Raw genomic sequence first — 15,197 nt, 5'->3', positions numbered from 1 at the left:
TTTTGGCATGTATTGCTCTGAGTATTTTTATTTAGCTCTCTATTTGGAATCTATCTCTTAGGAATCTAATTTCATGTGGTTTGTTTTCAGTTTCTTCAGCACAAATTACATTCATTTGATACAAAACTCAATTAATGTCTTATTTTTATGTTAGTGAACAATGAAATAGAACAGATGTGCAGTACACTGTGTCTGGCATTGTTTTTTCAGCATGAACTTTGCAATACTTTTTGAATTACTGCATTAATAAGTAAATAAAGGACGGTATCATGTTGTCCATGGCCATTAAAAGAATTGGAAACGTCTTGGGAGAACAGGCAATATTAATCTCAAATATAGCTGCTTCATTTTACATTATTTTATAAAGTAAGAACTCAATATCCAGTTCTGTCTTACCTTTTGGTTTGCCTTATTTTAAAAAGTGCAGTGTAGTTCCTGTATGCAGAGCCCTAGCTTTGCTATAAATCCTCTGGCAGTTAAAATACATAAATAAAAGCATTTTCCACAAGCACACTTAATAGAAGGACAAGCATAAAAACGTGGCTCGTTTGTGGACTCTGCTGATTGTTTAACAAATCACTGTCAGAAAACATATAAGAGCTTTGCTGCCTTTTCCTCCTCTGAAGCCTTTAATTTGTGTCTTTCTCTGCCAAACAAAAAAATTCATAGGAGAATGAGCAGAAATCCAGATAAAAGTAAACAACATGCCCAGAATGAAGATAGACATTAAGTAATCAGTAACAGCCATAGCAAACTGTGGATGTGGCCTTCTAAACAACTTCTTGGCAAACAGCAGTTTCTCTACTGGCCATAATGACTTTCGGTGAATCTATGGCCATGGGAATTTCGTCACCACCAACAGCTAAGCAAAGACTCCAGTCTATAATTCTTAACAGAATGTGGAGTTCCAGCCAACTCTTTGCAACAGCAAAGATACGAATTTCATGTGAAACTATGCCCCATTTCTATAGTTCCAAAAATATACTGAGGAGATTTTGCTTCAATGTTTTAGAACTGTACCTGTGTTGAAATAGTAGCATTTGGTGTTATTGGTGATGGTGAGTCACTTGTTTTTGGTTCACCAGGGGAAGCAGCTGAACCTTGGGATTCTTGGCTGGCTGGCTGATCTGGTGATAAAGCATCACTGCTGTCTTCATCAAATGAATAGTCATCCAAAGCTTGAGGGTAATTCTCTTGTCCAACTGCTAGAATGTTTATAAAGGAACAAGCAAAACAATAATTTTTAGTTACACAAATTAAATTTAGACACTCACTGGTGGCAGAATTAGCTAGCTGCTAGAAACTGACCACTTTTCAGGTCAGTCTGAACATATTCTATGTTAAGTATTTTACTGCATTTTTGATATAATGATAGCCATGTAGATGATATTATTAAGAAACAAATATTTTCAGATGGAGTATTATGGTCTATGTATTTCTAGCTTGGCTTTGAACAAAGACTGGGTAACTGTATTCAGTTAAATGATGACACAACTTAGGTATCAGAAGCTGAAAGAATAAGAACTAGTAAGCTATGTTTTCTTCTAGTGAACTTTAATCTTAAGACTTGATATATGCTGTAGCTCTTCTACTTGCCTATAATTGCCTCTTTAACACTGGAATCTACAGGCAGAATATTTTTTTCTACCAGTTCCATAGGACCAGGCCTCTGCGCAATCTTCTCATTCAGATCATCTGCCAAGCGTGCTCTCTTCAGTTTCATCTGAGTGGCTTGCAACGAAGGCTCTGCAAAGGTCTCTAAAATATATGTTGATTTAAATATTCTATTCAATCTTTCTCCAATTTCATGACAACTAGCATTGTCTCTATCTAACCATTCTGTTTCCATCAAAAGCATACAAGTATTATTTGGAAAACTCTCAAACTAGTATTAAGATAATATGAAAAGATACTTTCCATCTCCATGCTTATGCTTTCTAAAAAGTAAAATAAATAAATATAACCTATTTTTTAAAAGCAATAATAATTTTTTAAACATTTTTATAATGTCCAAGAATAAAGCAAGGAGTATAAAACAGCCAATTCCAATTAAAATCTAAGGATAGCATTTGCTGATTTAATGTTTACCAGTTTATGCTATGGTAAAGGTTTAACTGATAACTGATTTTTCAAATAGAAAATTTTCAAAATTGTATTTCAAAATATCTCCAGGAAAATCTGGAGATATTTTGTCAATATGGAGACGGTTTATCAACATAGAAACTCCTCTCTGGTACTTTATCTATCCAGACCAAATGCATGTTTAGAAACTAATGAACATTAAACTGACTTAGATTATGGTTATTTGGTAATTTCTGCAGTTGATAAGATTATGATGAACCACAGTAATACAGACTCATTCATAAAACAAGTTACTGTTCCAAATGACCTGAGCAACAAGCAAAATAACATGGCAAGGTAGAAATCAAGTTTATAATAGGTAGGGGTTTTTGGGGAGAAAAAATGTCCAGAATTGTCAATTGTTTTAGGGTAATGAGTAGAAATGGAAGTAATATGTATATCTACGTACACCATGGCATAATTACCATAAGGGACTAAAAGCAAAATGCACTTGCCAACAAATGCACGGTTAAGAATACTTTCACTGCCACAGCCGTATGTATTAAAGACACTGTAGAAACAGAGTAACGTGTAGACATTTAGAAATAATTCACATCAAAGCCCAATTCAGTTAGACAGCTGAGTGTGTAACAGTAGCTCCTTCTGCTTACAGGGTGCGTACGTACCTTCAAGGATGTGCATTCTGACGAGCTCAGACCGATCCGGTCTGCTGCGGATCTTGTGCTTCAAAAAATTTTCAGTCTTTAAAGAAATGAAGAATTATCATTAACTGGTATTTATTTGAAAAAGCAGAAAGTAATTCACTGATGTCCAACAATGAATATTTGCAGTTGCATTCAGAACAGCGGATCACTGTTACAACAGAGCTACCAGACAGGGTTCTGCTTTGCTTTGTTTTTGTTTTTCAGTCAAGCTGTATTAATGAATTTCTATCTTCCCAAAACAAATTTGGGATGTTTTTGGAGTTGTGCCACGCTAAATCTGTACAGTATACAGATTAGATATTTGCTACAGAAATATAACACAAGCATAATTGAATCCAGGTATTTTTTCCTTAGACTACAGGAGGTATGTGTTGCAATATGACCATAGTTAATCCCACATATGTGCTTGATTTAGGAAGGATTAAGAAACTTCCTTAGATTTGATGCCAACATATTATTCTAACAGATTCTTTTAAAATACAAGCCCATATTATTACTGCAATGATCAGATTTTTTTTTCAAACAGAAAATTCAATATCGTATCCAACTGACTGTCCATTGCCAGATGTTAATGGCAAGTTTACACAAAGTGGTTTACCCTGGCTCGCTCCAGGCTCTTTATCTGCTCGTGGAATGCAGCGGGACTTTTCAAAGCTGTGAAGAGAAAAGTAAGAGTTAAGTAGATAAGAAGTGATTAACAAAAGAAATACCCTAGTCACCATATCTGTCTGGTTGTTTAATGCTATGTTAAGGCAGTGTTTGCATCTGACCAGGCTTACACTTGACTCATGCCAACTGTATTAATTTCTATTTCTTTTAATTTCTACTTAACACAGAATACATGGAATATATGATTTTAACAGATATCACTGCATAACAGTTAACTGTTTCAATAAGTGGACTGTTAACTAAAACTGTTCCACAGCAGAAAATTTAAGAGATAGGACATAAAATGCCAAAATACTTTCATTTATTCTGCTATTCTTCTCTAAAGAGCGCTCACTTCTCCGAGAGAGAGGTCAGGTGCTGCAGTGGGCTGCCCAGGGAGGTGGTGGAGTCACCGTCCCTGCAGGCGTTCCAGAACATTTAGATGCTGTTCTGAGGGACACAGTTTACTGGGAGATAGTGGCGGTAGGTCGGCAGTTGGACTGGATGATCTTGCAATTCTTTTCCAACGTTGGTGATTCTATGATTCCATTCCATGATTCTACATTACTATTCATCTGTACCTATGGTACCCTTGCTGTTACCAGAAAGAGAAGAATTGTCATTTAATAAGTATTTATGCTGATTTTTCAAGAATTTTGTATAAGCCTCATGTGTTCAGATTAGAAAATAGGATGATCCTATTATGTATTCAATTCAATTCAAAGCAATATTCAAGGAGACCGTTAATATTAGAAAGCCTGTTTGCCTAGTGTGAAAATCATGCAACAGCAGCAGAAAGCCCAGCTGTACGTCATAAAAAAAAAAGACAGGTAAATCACGGGAATGGTACAGCTGGAAAAGACCTCCAGGGATCACATAGCTCTTCTCCGTCACAAACATACGATCCACTTCAGCAGACTCTGCTGATGACAGCCATCTCTACTGTCTTTCAAACACTTTCAGGGAGATGTTTCCAGGCAAGATATAGCCATCTACAAGTTCGACTCTTCCTTGCTGTGATTTAAATCCGCAGCTTCTTTGCAGTGCAGAAATCTACCACAGAGATGAAGAAACCTCACTTATGAGTAATATTATCCACAGAAGGCAAACTCTCACTCTTCTTGCTGCTTAGCAAAAAAGTTGGAGTGCACATCCTGGTATTGAATTGCTCTCAACACAGGGCTGTATATGCAAGAACCTGGAGGGAAAGGAGAAAGCTGGGGAGGCAAGGAGTTATCAGTTACAGCAAATGATCTTTTTCTAAATGGGTAAGCATATGTTATAGCAAGTGAGGAGCAGTAAATAAATAAGCAATAAAACCCTCCAGCTGGGTGGAGGATTTCAGTGTCCTTTATGTGAACAGCCATTTGTTCTGGTCAGTGAAACATGGCATCAACACTCAGCGCATTCTGAGTGTTCTGTGCTGAGATGGCTGGAAGTGCGGGCAGCCCGTGAGCAGAAGCCCAAACCCTGGATATCTTAGCGGTGAACACAAACAGTTCTAAAAGAATCTGGGCCAGTGAAAGATTTAGAAAGATGTCCTGACACTGAGAATGTGAAGTACATAGTCTGCCCTAAAAAACAGGAGGCTTTGAGAAGAAAGTTGGCAGGCTTATTTCCTGGTTACAGTGCAACACCAACATTATCTTAGCACAGAGTCTGGAGGACATTAACTGCAGTGAGTCATAAATTTATAAATTCTCCTTCTCTTGAAGCAGAATTAATAGCAACCAGAAAAACTACCATCAAGGATGAAAAGTGAGCAGGAAGCCAGAAGTACTTACTTTCTAATGTATTCTACCACATACTGTGATTCAAGTCTCACCACAGTTCTTGATCTTAAACAGGGGCATATAATTTGATAGGTTTTTATGACTTAATTATTAACTGTAAGGTACAACAGAGGCTGTTATTTGGGGAAAATCTAAAAAAGTGGTAAACTGAATTTTTAACTGGAGAACAAAGCCTGGTGATTCTCTATATGAAACTGAAGGAAGACCAATAGGAAGATCCCCACTTTTCTTCAGAGGCTGTCAATCTTTTGATCCTTTGTCAAGGATTATTTGGGGTGCAAAGCAATTGTAGATTTCTCTGTCCTGATCAGAGCAGAAGAAACTGGATGGGTATAAAATAGCTCTGTTCTCATACTGCTGAGTATAGCCCTGTACTCCTTTGTGATGGAATACAAAAGACAAGCATGTTCTACATTCAGAGCTAAACAGTCCTGATTAAAGCAGAGATCTTGCCACTCATTACTAGAAATCATTACAGTCTCCTTTGATCTCCCAGGATGCTGGCCTCATGTATTTCTTTCAATAGGAAGAATTTTTCAGGAGTCATCACTCCTTTGGTAAGCTCCACAATGAGTTAAACTTTATGAGCTAAATGAGCTAACTGTATTTTGTGTACGTTGGTGGACAGCTGCCCCTTGGTTACTGAGTGTGAAAACTATTTTTACCAGAACTGAAAATGGAAGAAAGAAGAGGCCAATCCAACTGGTACATCTCTGAAATCCAATGCTCCTTATCATGGTGCACACTGACAGAACTGAATTCTTTTTGTCACCCCAGTGAAAAAAGATAGCACTATTGCTATACTAGTCACAAGAGAAGATGCATGCCTGCTATACCATAAAGTACACTACCAAGTGCAAGCTCTTCTCACATTGAAGAGCTGGAGCTAACTTCTCTGATGACAGATGAATATCCACTGCCTTTACTAGGAGCCTCTGTGGCAACTCTATGGGCCTAGGAGTTGTTAAACTTTGTGAAACAGCCAGGGAAGAAGAAAAGAAACAATCATCATATGAAACTGTCTGAACAATTTATCTCTGGACAGACCACATGAGAAGTCTTCAGGGGTAGAAACGACAGGCCTTGGTACAACTCTTATGCCTGTACAGGAGAATGCCAGCAAGCTTCCACCATGAAGCAGGTGGTTATGGAAACCAAGCTCTGCACATCTCTAACACATTGAAATCAATAAAGGGAAACAGACTCTGGTAATAAAGTGCATTTGCGTCAAGCATGTCAATTACTTACTTTCAAAATAAAATGCTGGGAGTTCAGACACTATAAACTGCAGTTAGATTCCAATTGTAGAACAGTTAGAGATAAAAATGATTTACTAACTTCACGATTTACTAACTTCTTGCACAGCTTTCAAGGAAGGATGACAGGTACTCAGAGTTGGGAATTCAGCATTACAGAATCCTGGTAGCATAAATAAATTTATGCATTTATAAATAAATTTGTGATCTTGAGGACACTGCTGCCTTAGCAAGACACTCTGCACTACAGCTGATCAGCAGCATCTCAACGCTTCAAAAGATGGCATCTAAAGGCATTCATTATCTACCAGTATATAATCCGATCGGGAAGAGAAGAATACCAAACTCTTACACCAGCTTGGGTGCTTTGCCAGATATGACAAATGGATCAGGAACTTTTGGCAACTAGTAAAAAAAACAAGCAGTCTTCTAAAAAACAAAATCAACCCCAGAACAAACAAAGCCTCTTCGCATATTCCTGGAAATGTATTCATATGCAGTGATGAGAAGAAGCTAGGCACAAAAGCTTTTGAGTATCACCCAGTGCACAATGCCCAGCCAAAGTCATGTCCTGTAACATCACAGCCATGATCATGCAAGATTTAACACAGAAGACTTGCCTGTTGATGCCCTAGTTATAACTTCTGTGTGTCCTTCGGTTTGGTCCGGCAACACTTACCATCCTACTCTTAAAATACTGCTGGCTTTGATATCGGTGTTCAGTCGTTTATAACATTTATTTCATGGAATCATAGAATGCCTTGGGTTCGAAGAGACACCAAAGATCTAATCCCACTGCCACAGGCAGGCTGCCAACAGTTAGGTCAAGCACCAGACCAGGCTGCCCAGGGCCCCATCCAACCTGGCCTTGAACACCTCCAGGGACGGAGTTCTCACAGCCTCTCTGGGCAGCCTATTCCAGCACCTCGCCACTCTCTCTGTGAAGAACTTCCACCTGACATCCCATGTAAATCTCTCCTCCTTTACTTTAAAACTGTTTCCCTCTGTCCTATCACTATCTACTCATGTAAAAAGTTTGCAGTTTCATCACAGTGGCTATTTTAACTGAAACGTTAGGTAAGCATGATGAATTTACTTCCTGCTCATTTAGATTACCGAAAGGATTCCACTAGTCCTTTCAAATGATAGAGTTATTTTTAATGATTTTAGAGAAGTCCTGATCTTCATTATTTTAAATATGAGTTCATAATTGATACATTATAGTAATAAAAATGTCTAGAAGTAAAGCAAGCCTTACGTGGCATGATGCCCTGGTCCACCAGCTGTTCACGTGTCCGTCTTTGTTGTAGCCTCAGCTGAAGTACTGACAAAAGAAAACAACCATTCAAATGTAAGCATAATATCCCTCTTAAAAGATCAAGACAAACTTTCAAATATGCCAACTACTTTTAGAAGTATTTTTGCTATATACATTTGGACCTGATTAACCTCTAAGACAAGCACCATTAAGGATCAACTGCTAGGAGCATAATTTGCACCAATCTAAATCCTTATTTACAATGGATTTTGCTGTTAATTGGTCACATCTGATAAAAGGACTGCTTCACACATATATCATAAAGAACTCATACTTCCTCTCCAGAAAAAAAAAAATGTTTTTTTAATCGTTAATTTACACTTATACCTGTATCATTTTATCATAGTGCTTCACTATTTCTTAGATATGTATAGCTGTTAACCTAATGTGAAATTTCATCTTTTGTTTGAGCGATGGCCAGGATGCTTGGTCAAGAAAAAATAGACTAAATTTTTTACTTACATTCTCAAATTCTGCCTAAATAGTTTATTATGGATGTATGATTATGACATGCTGTTCCATTGTATTTCACAAGGAAGCAAAACAAAGTAATACATTGTCCAGAACATCAAAATGGATGTAATTTCTAAAAATTAGGTAAAGGACAAACTTCATTGTTTTCAGAATTTAAAAGGAACCAGCTTATTTCCTGTTCTGCAGTACAGGAAGGATACTCCTCTGGCTTAAGCACTACTACCGGGAATAGCCAGGCGAATGCTGACAACAAGGACGTTATTTTCTTATGTGACTCAAACACCGAGAATTTAAATACAAACATTTCAGGGCTGTGCAACAGCAGTTCTATTCAGAGTTTACAATATTGTTACACAAGAATTTGTGTTGTTACACAGGAATTACAAGGAACAGAGATGTGAGAACATGGAACAGCAGCAGACCTAGAGCTGCCTTCCCCAGATCCAGACACTGACAGGATTCTCAGACAAAGATTTTTCCATCTTCATATGAAAGGGAGCAAACTTCTATTTGGCACTTGGCATTCTACTACAGTAACACAGATGCTTACTTCTAGGTCATTTGGTTGGACTGGGCAGCCTAAACACATCCTACCACCTCAGCATTTAATGGTTATTGCATTTTCATTTTTCATTGGCAAGTTTGTGGGAGAAAAAAAACCAGAAAGGCCTCACACTGCAGTTTGGCAACACAAGCAAGCTAAATAACTGCTTCAATACTTCTACTCTATATTCCTCTGTATCTCTTCAAGGTACGTATTAAGAAGTTTGGGAAGTTTGCTGAGGTGTATGCAACTGCTGAGACCCCTCTGAAAAACAAACAAGCAAACAAACAAAAACACAGCCCTACACCACCTAAGCATCAACAGTGCAAACACATACCCCAGCATGTGTTACTTGTATTTGTGGTTGATGGAATTTCTGTCAGTTCTTGAAATGAATGTTGCTTGGCCATGAGTGTGATTGGTGGAACTGATAAAGGAAGTGGCAGAGGGACAAAGTAAATCTATTCAGCAAAAAGTAAACCTAAGTATGTAGGTGTCTTACCTCTTGTTTTCTGAACAGTTTAAACAAATTCTTTAACAAAAATTAATTCCAAATATAGATGATGGGAAACTCTGCTATATAATTTATGAGTGTATTCTATCCATGATTTGTGGCTTCAGTCATGATCAGATTCTTGGCTTAAGCTTTGTGAGAAGGAGTAAAAACTCATCTGTATCCTCAGCAATGTGCAAGTCTGAGAAGACAGTATGTAATGTACTGCAGCAGAAGGATGACAAAAGCAGTAGGTGTGTAGCTGAACATAAAATGTGTGTGCATACATGTGAAGTTTTACCATTTCTTAGCAAAAACATGTAACAAATACTTGTGTCTCATAACACTACATGTCTACCATCATCATACCCTGGACATCACAACGCAAATTAGATAAGGTGCTTCTGAAGTTGAGCCATGTGTATCTCTACCAGAGCTCAGGAAAAAAGACAGAAATGACACAGAACATTCGCTTACTAAGTAAATATCAAGAACTCAGACATTACACAGCTAGGGAAGAACAGCCTGTAGCATGACTAATAGGGAAGCACTGAAGGGAGAACACCAAAGAAAAGATAACTCGAAGATGCAACCAGAAGGTAGTCATTGATGATTCTGATTTGATCAAAGTGAGGAGGGTAAATAAAGTTGTATGAAAAATTAAGAAGGAAAAAAAGTTTGGCATCCAGTTTTTGCTGTTGTTGTTTAACAGTTGAGCACTTAAATGTGTGTCTAAAGAAAATAAAGTATCTAACAGAAGTTGCTGCAAATTAGAAAGTAATATATTAGTTCTAAGAGATGAAAAGCTGAAAACTGTTTTTGCTTCTCCAAAGCAAACAAACCAGGAAAAAATGTAGTATTTATACATCACTGAAAGACATAAGTGTTAAGATGCCTTTAGTCACATGGAGACAAAAATAAAAAAGCTGAGATGTTTCTAAGGAGGAAATGGCAACTTGTGGTACATGAGTTGGATAGGTCCACCTGGACAAAAGTCAGCTTATGGGTCTGCGTGTCAGAGCAGATGGTCGCAGGCAGTAAGGACCTTTATTAAGTCACTGCAGTCACAGAGACTCAGCCCTACAACTTAGCAGGTTCATGTATATGCAGAATTGTATCATTATACTGAAGGTGGACCCGTAGTGGGTATGAAGGAAGGGAACTAAGAATTTGTTCTATTAAAAGCTAGAAGGGAAATGGGGACTCACAAGAAGCTGGAACCAGAAAGATATGGAAGATGGGAGTCATGGAAACTAAATTAAAAGGTTTTAATAAGGAAGATGTGATGAAATTATTTTCAAAGACAAGAATGAAATATATGAGAATGGAGCTCAGGTTGCAATTTTAGCAAAGAATTGCAAATTTATTTCAGGGAGAAACTATACAGTAGTTTTCAGGTTAATTTAAATCTAATGTAAATAAATTAAATCTAAAACTGACTTTATTGATTATATATAGAAGCAGAAATCCACTCAGCAAAAGATTTCTGCAGCAGTCAAGTAACACATAAAGTAAATCTAATAAGACAGGAAGATGGATAAGACCGGAAGACACAGCTTATAAATAATCTGAAATCTATCGAGGCATTATACTAATTTATTACACTGTATTATTTGTTCTCTGTCTCTATATATCTCTCTTTTTTTTTCTTCTTTTTTTTTCTAATAACCATCTCCAGACAAAATGGTGAAATCCAGGGAAGGAAGAATTCAAGAGAAAAAATAAGGTTCTATAAAACAAAGCTCCTCCGGGTACATCTTATTCAAACGTGGTGTTGAACAAATTGTTCTTTTCTGGGTGAATCTGTTCAGCTCGTTGCCTGACTGTTTGCTTCTCACTCTTAAGCTTTTAAAATCAGGTAGTTAACATACATAACATCTAAAATCATAGAAGATGGATCTCCAAATTTAAGGCCCAGAACCGACAAAGATTTAAATACGTTAATACACCGCAAACTTTACTAATATTATTTCTCATATTTAAGAAGAAGAGCTATGTTAACACCACTGAGCAAATGCAGTTGCTAAAAGCACAAACATTTTGCACTTTAAATTATCTGACAGGAATGTCCCCTTCACACCACGGCCACTCTAAAGAATTATCTCCCAACTGCTTCTGAATAAAAGCCATGCACAGAGAGGTCAGTCAGACTCCGTTTTGACCTGGTGGAGGCTGTATTCTTTTTTATTTTCAAGTCAGTGTATGATATTTAGTTGAACGCTTTAGCACCAGGCTAAGAGATTCCATAATTTCCGTGTTTTCTCCAATTACTTTCTGAATAAGTAAAAATAAAGTGTGCTATTAAATGACTTAGAGTACAGTTACTAGCAAAGTTGAGCAAGTGATTTTCAGCCATCGCTTTGTTACAAATGTGTGATTTGTATCCTATGGAAAAGGTGTCTCAAAGTAGTACTATATAATCCCAAGAACTGGAATGCAAGGAGGCCAAAAATAAATAGCTGTCTGGCAGGAACAATGCTATCTGCATGACTGGCAAGCTTTCACCACTGCTCCTTGTCTTGAAAAAAAACCAGAACACAGTGTGTGTGCAGTAATTCTAGCACTGGCTCCTCATCTAATACCATTTTATATCCTGTTATTTTCAATTCAAATTGAAGTTTTGTCTTTTTAGAGAAGGTGCTATGAAAGTATTCAAATAGTTGACATTTAACAAGGATAGAACAGACTGAATCGCCAAGGTGTTCATTAATCAGCATACAGTTATTTCAACTGACAGCAAGAAGAATAATGTATTGATTAAAAAAAAAAAAAAGAAGTTCTTTATGTAATCAACTCACTACTTCCTCCAGTGGAAATGAGCTATTTGTGTTAAAACTGCAAGAAAAAAGTGGGAAAATGCCATCTCCAACATTCCAGCCTTCTCCCTTGGAAATTTCCAAGAGCGGTAGGAACTCCGGTGTGGGCTGCTAGGCTGGCTGCCATGGAAACAGACAGTGCTGGAAACAGGGTCGTCTCCTTTAAATTAAAATCTATTACACAGAAAGCCTCTATTTAAAACAGCCTCCCTTAAAACAGCCTTTACACAGGCAGTCTCTGACATACTGGGCTTGATGCACAGAGCAGCAGATGTTCACAGCACATTCTAGTTGCAGCGAGGCGCTGCTGCAGAAGACAGTTCTATCTGCTGCCCTGCAAAATACAGTCCTCCATCAAAGTAATTTATGACTCAATACGGCACCAGGATTAATGCAGGTGTGTGAGCAGCAGGCTGCCAGTAAAGTAGGAGAGTGTTGTAACAGATGGCAGGTGGCCTTCAGAAGCAATCTGTGGTAATAGCAAATACAATAACTAGTTTGTACACAGCTTTGCTCATTTCTGTGTGTCCAAACTCAGAAATTTGATGATGTAATGCTCTTTTCATTTACATGGCATGCCTAAGAAAGAAGGATGATGAGGAAAAAGCTGTGAGAATATTAGCTGTCTATGATCTGTTGGAAGTGATTCTAACTTGTTCAGCAGGCTAAAGATAAAATGCATCAACAGTTGTTGTACTGACCTCCCAGCCTGAAGATGATGTGATCTGTTAAATAATTTTAATTTTCAAATGGAAATAATTAACCAATCATTAAAGAAATCTGACACCACCTAAAGCTAGAACTTTCACGTATGTCAAAGTGTCATTTAAAAAACAAAAATCTATTTTTACAAAAAAATCCCTTGTCTTATCTTGCAGATTTTTATGTTTTTTTTTTTATTATTTTGTATGTGAATTTTCTGCTGAGAATATATCCAACGCAATGTAGGAAAAGAAAAACTGTCTCTTATGCTATTTTAGCAGATACTCAGTTGTACCATCATTTTGTCTTATAAATGACGGCAGCAGAGGCTACTGAGGGCTGTTTCAAACCATCTTTTCCAAATTCCGGAGGGAAATCCTACAGCACTGTGATTTATGCTTTTGTGTGTAAGCAGTAATATTGTACACATAGCTGTTTCCAGAAGTAACATTATCATACTGAAAGTAGGAAAAGAAAAGCTAGATCAGAAGGATAGTGAAGTGTGATCATTAAAAACAAAGAAAATGAAGCACAACAGTATCAGTTGAGAAGCTTAAATGAGTAGGAAATAGAACACTCTGTATCTTTTCCTATTGCTATGGAACACGTTGCTTAGAAACAAGTCAGAACATGCAGAAGCCTCTAAAATTACTGGAAGGTCTGCTGGGATGAATATATATGTGTATATATATATATATGAATATATATGTATACGTTAAAAGTAAAACCTATGTTTTTACAATTCCTGCAAAATCTTTCAAATTAAAAAAAACAACAAACCAACAACACAGATTACCATCTTGGGTATAAAATCTGAAAAAACAAAAGCATTTTGTAAAATTGCACGTAGTAAGTGCATGAACAGTAATTACATATTCTAAATCTGCAATAACCCTCTCCTGTCTATTAATGTTTTTTTAAAACGAATTTGTTTTTCCTCCATGATTACTATCAGCTCAGAAACACACTGTCAAGAGTCTAATGGGTTCAAACTCTCCATCAGCTACAGACTTGCTTTGTGATAAGTCTGGAGCATAATACATTGACTGATGACAGACAATTTCCAGCCAAGCCCTCTTGGGAAGTTAATACCTCCATTCTACACAGTCTTCCTATGCACAGCAGAAGCAGCAAACAAAACGTGTACCCAGGCCAATCATCCGGGTCACAAGATTACACATTAACATAAAAGGAGGAAGGTGGATATATATTTAAGATGGCTGGTGCGACCTGGGATGGAAGCAATGGCATTCTGTCATTCTGCTATGTAGATAATAACGTAATTCTGTAGGGGCTTGCTCAGTGGACGACAACAGAGTCACCGCCTTAGAAAGACTGGAAGCGCATACATGCACTGCTGGATGCTTTGTTAAAGGAAAAGAAACCTCCAGCACGGCAACAAAACAGACAGCAGCTTCAGTGTGGTTTCATAACTTAATCTGATCTAAGACTGCAGAACACCAATGAAGAGGTAATGGTCTCTTCCTCTCCCCAACCACAGCTGCTCCACTTGCAGCAACACCAGTAAAGATGTAGCCTGCCGGGTCAGTACTCTGACCTGGGAAATCCAAGACTACTGAAATAGCCTTCAGTGATACAAACTCACTGATCCAGCTCAATTCAGGACTCCATAATCATAATGCCAGCATGAGAACAAAGATGGCAGCAAACAGCACAAGGCTGAATGAGATGACACCTATTTTTTGGCAGCAGTGGCCTTAGGCCTTACTTTCTTTGAAAGCTTTGGAAAATCTTGGCATGACTGGAGTTGCATAGCAAGTTTTCTTAGAGCTCCTGGATAGCCAGTGTATCCCCTAATTGTATACAGATAATATATAATTACTACGCTGTGACCTTGGTTTATCAAGGTATTTAAGCATGTGGCTAATACAACAGCACTACCACATACTTATTCTCTGTTTAAGTGCTATACTGAAGAAGAAAAATCTGTAGTGTGTTGGTTTAATTGTAAGACATACAATTATCCCACTGTTATTAATGAGACCATTTCTGGTAGATAAAGTTAAGGACAGTAATACAGCCTCACAGGATACTGCATTTGAAGTGCTTCCTTTTATTAACTATAACTAACAGTATACTATTTTTCAGCATTTTCTTATCTGTATTTTAAGAAATATACCTGATAAGCTGCCACTGATGAGGGGAACTATATATAAATACTTAAAATATACTTACATAAATATACACTATCTATAAAAACTTTTTTTTAAATAAACGCCAGCAGAATCCTCAAGAATTTATGCCACCGCAGGAGAGCAGTAAAAGTCCAGAGTATGACCAATACTCAACATGCAAGCAACTGCAGGAAATCTGCTAAATAAACAGTTCTCATGCAGTATTGATTTA

The 15,197-nt window shown here is 37.4% G+C and overlaps 1 protein-coding gene across 1 annotated transcript in view; it reads right to left on the bottom strand.

Moving 5' to 3' along the window:
* The window catches only part of MRTFB (myocardin related transcription factor B), a 70,552-nt gene that overhangs the window by 24,794 nt on the left and 30,561 nt on the right, over positions 1-15,197 (bottom strand). The window contains 5 exon segments of the mRNA XM_085237976.1: positions 1,021-1,205; positions 1,597-1,758; positions 2,748-2,823; positions 3,385-3,440; positions 7,742-7,807. Coding sequence (XP_085094102.1) covers positions 1,021-1,205; positions 1,597-1,758; positions 2,748-2,823; positions 3,385-3,440; positions 7,742-7,807 — 545 coding nt within the window.

The sequence above is a fragment of the Meleagris gallopavo genome, chromosome 16, assembly GCF_905368555.1.
Source record: "Meleagris gallopavo chromosome 16, MGAL_WU_HG_1.1, whole genome shotgun sequence".
NCBI lineage: Eukaryota > Metazoa > Chordata > Aves > Galliformes > Phasianidae > Meleagris > Meleagris gallopavo.
Note: the sequence above shows the minus strand (reverse complement) of the source record. Positions and strands in the feature narration are given on the sequence as shown.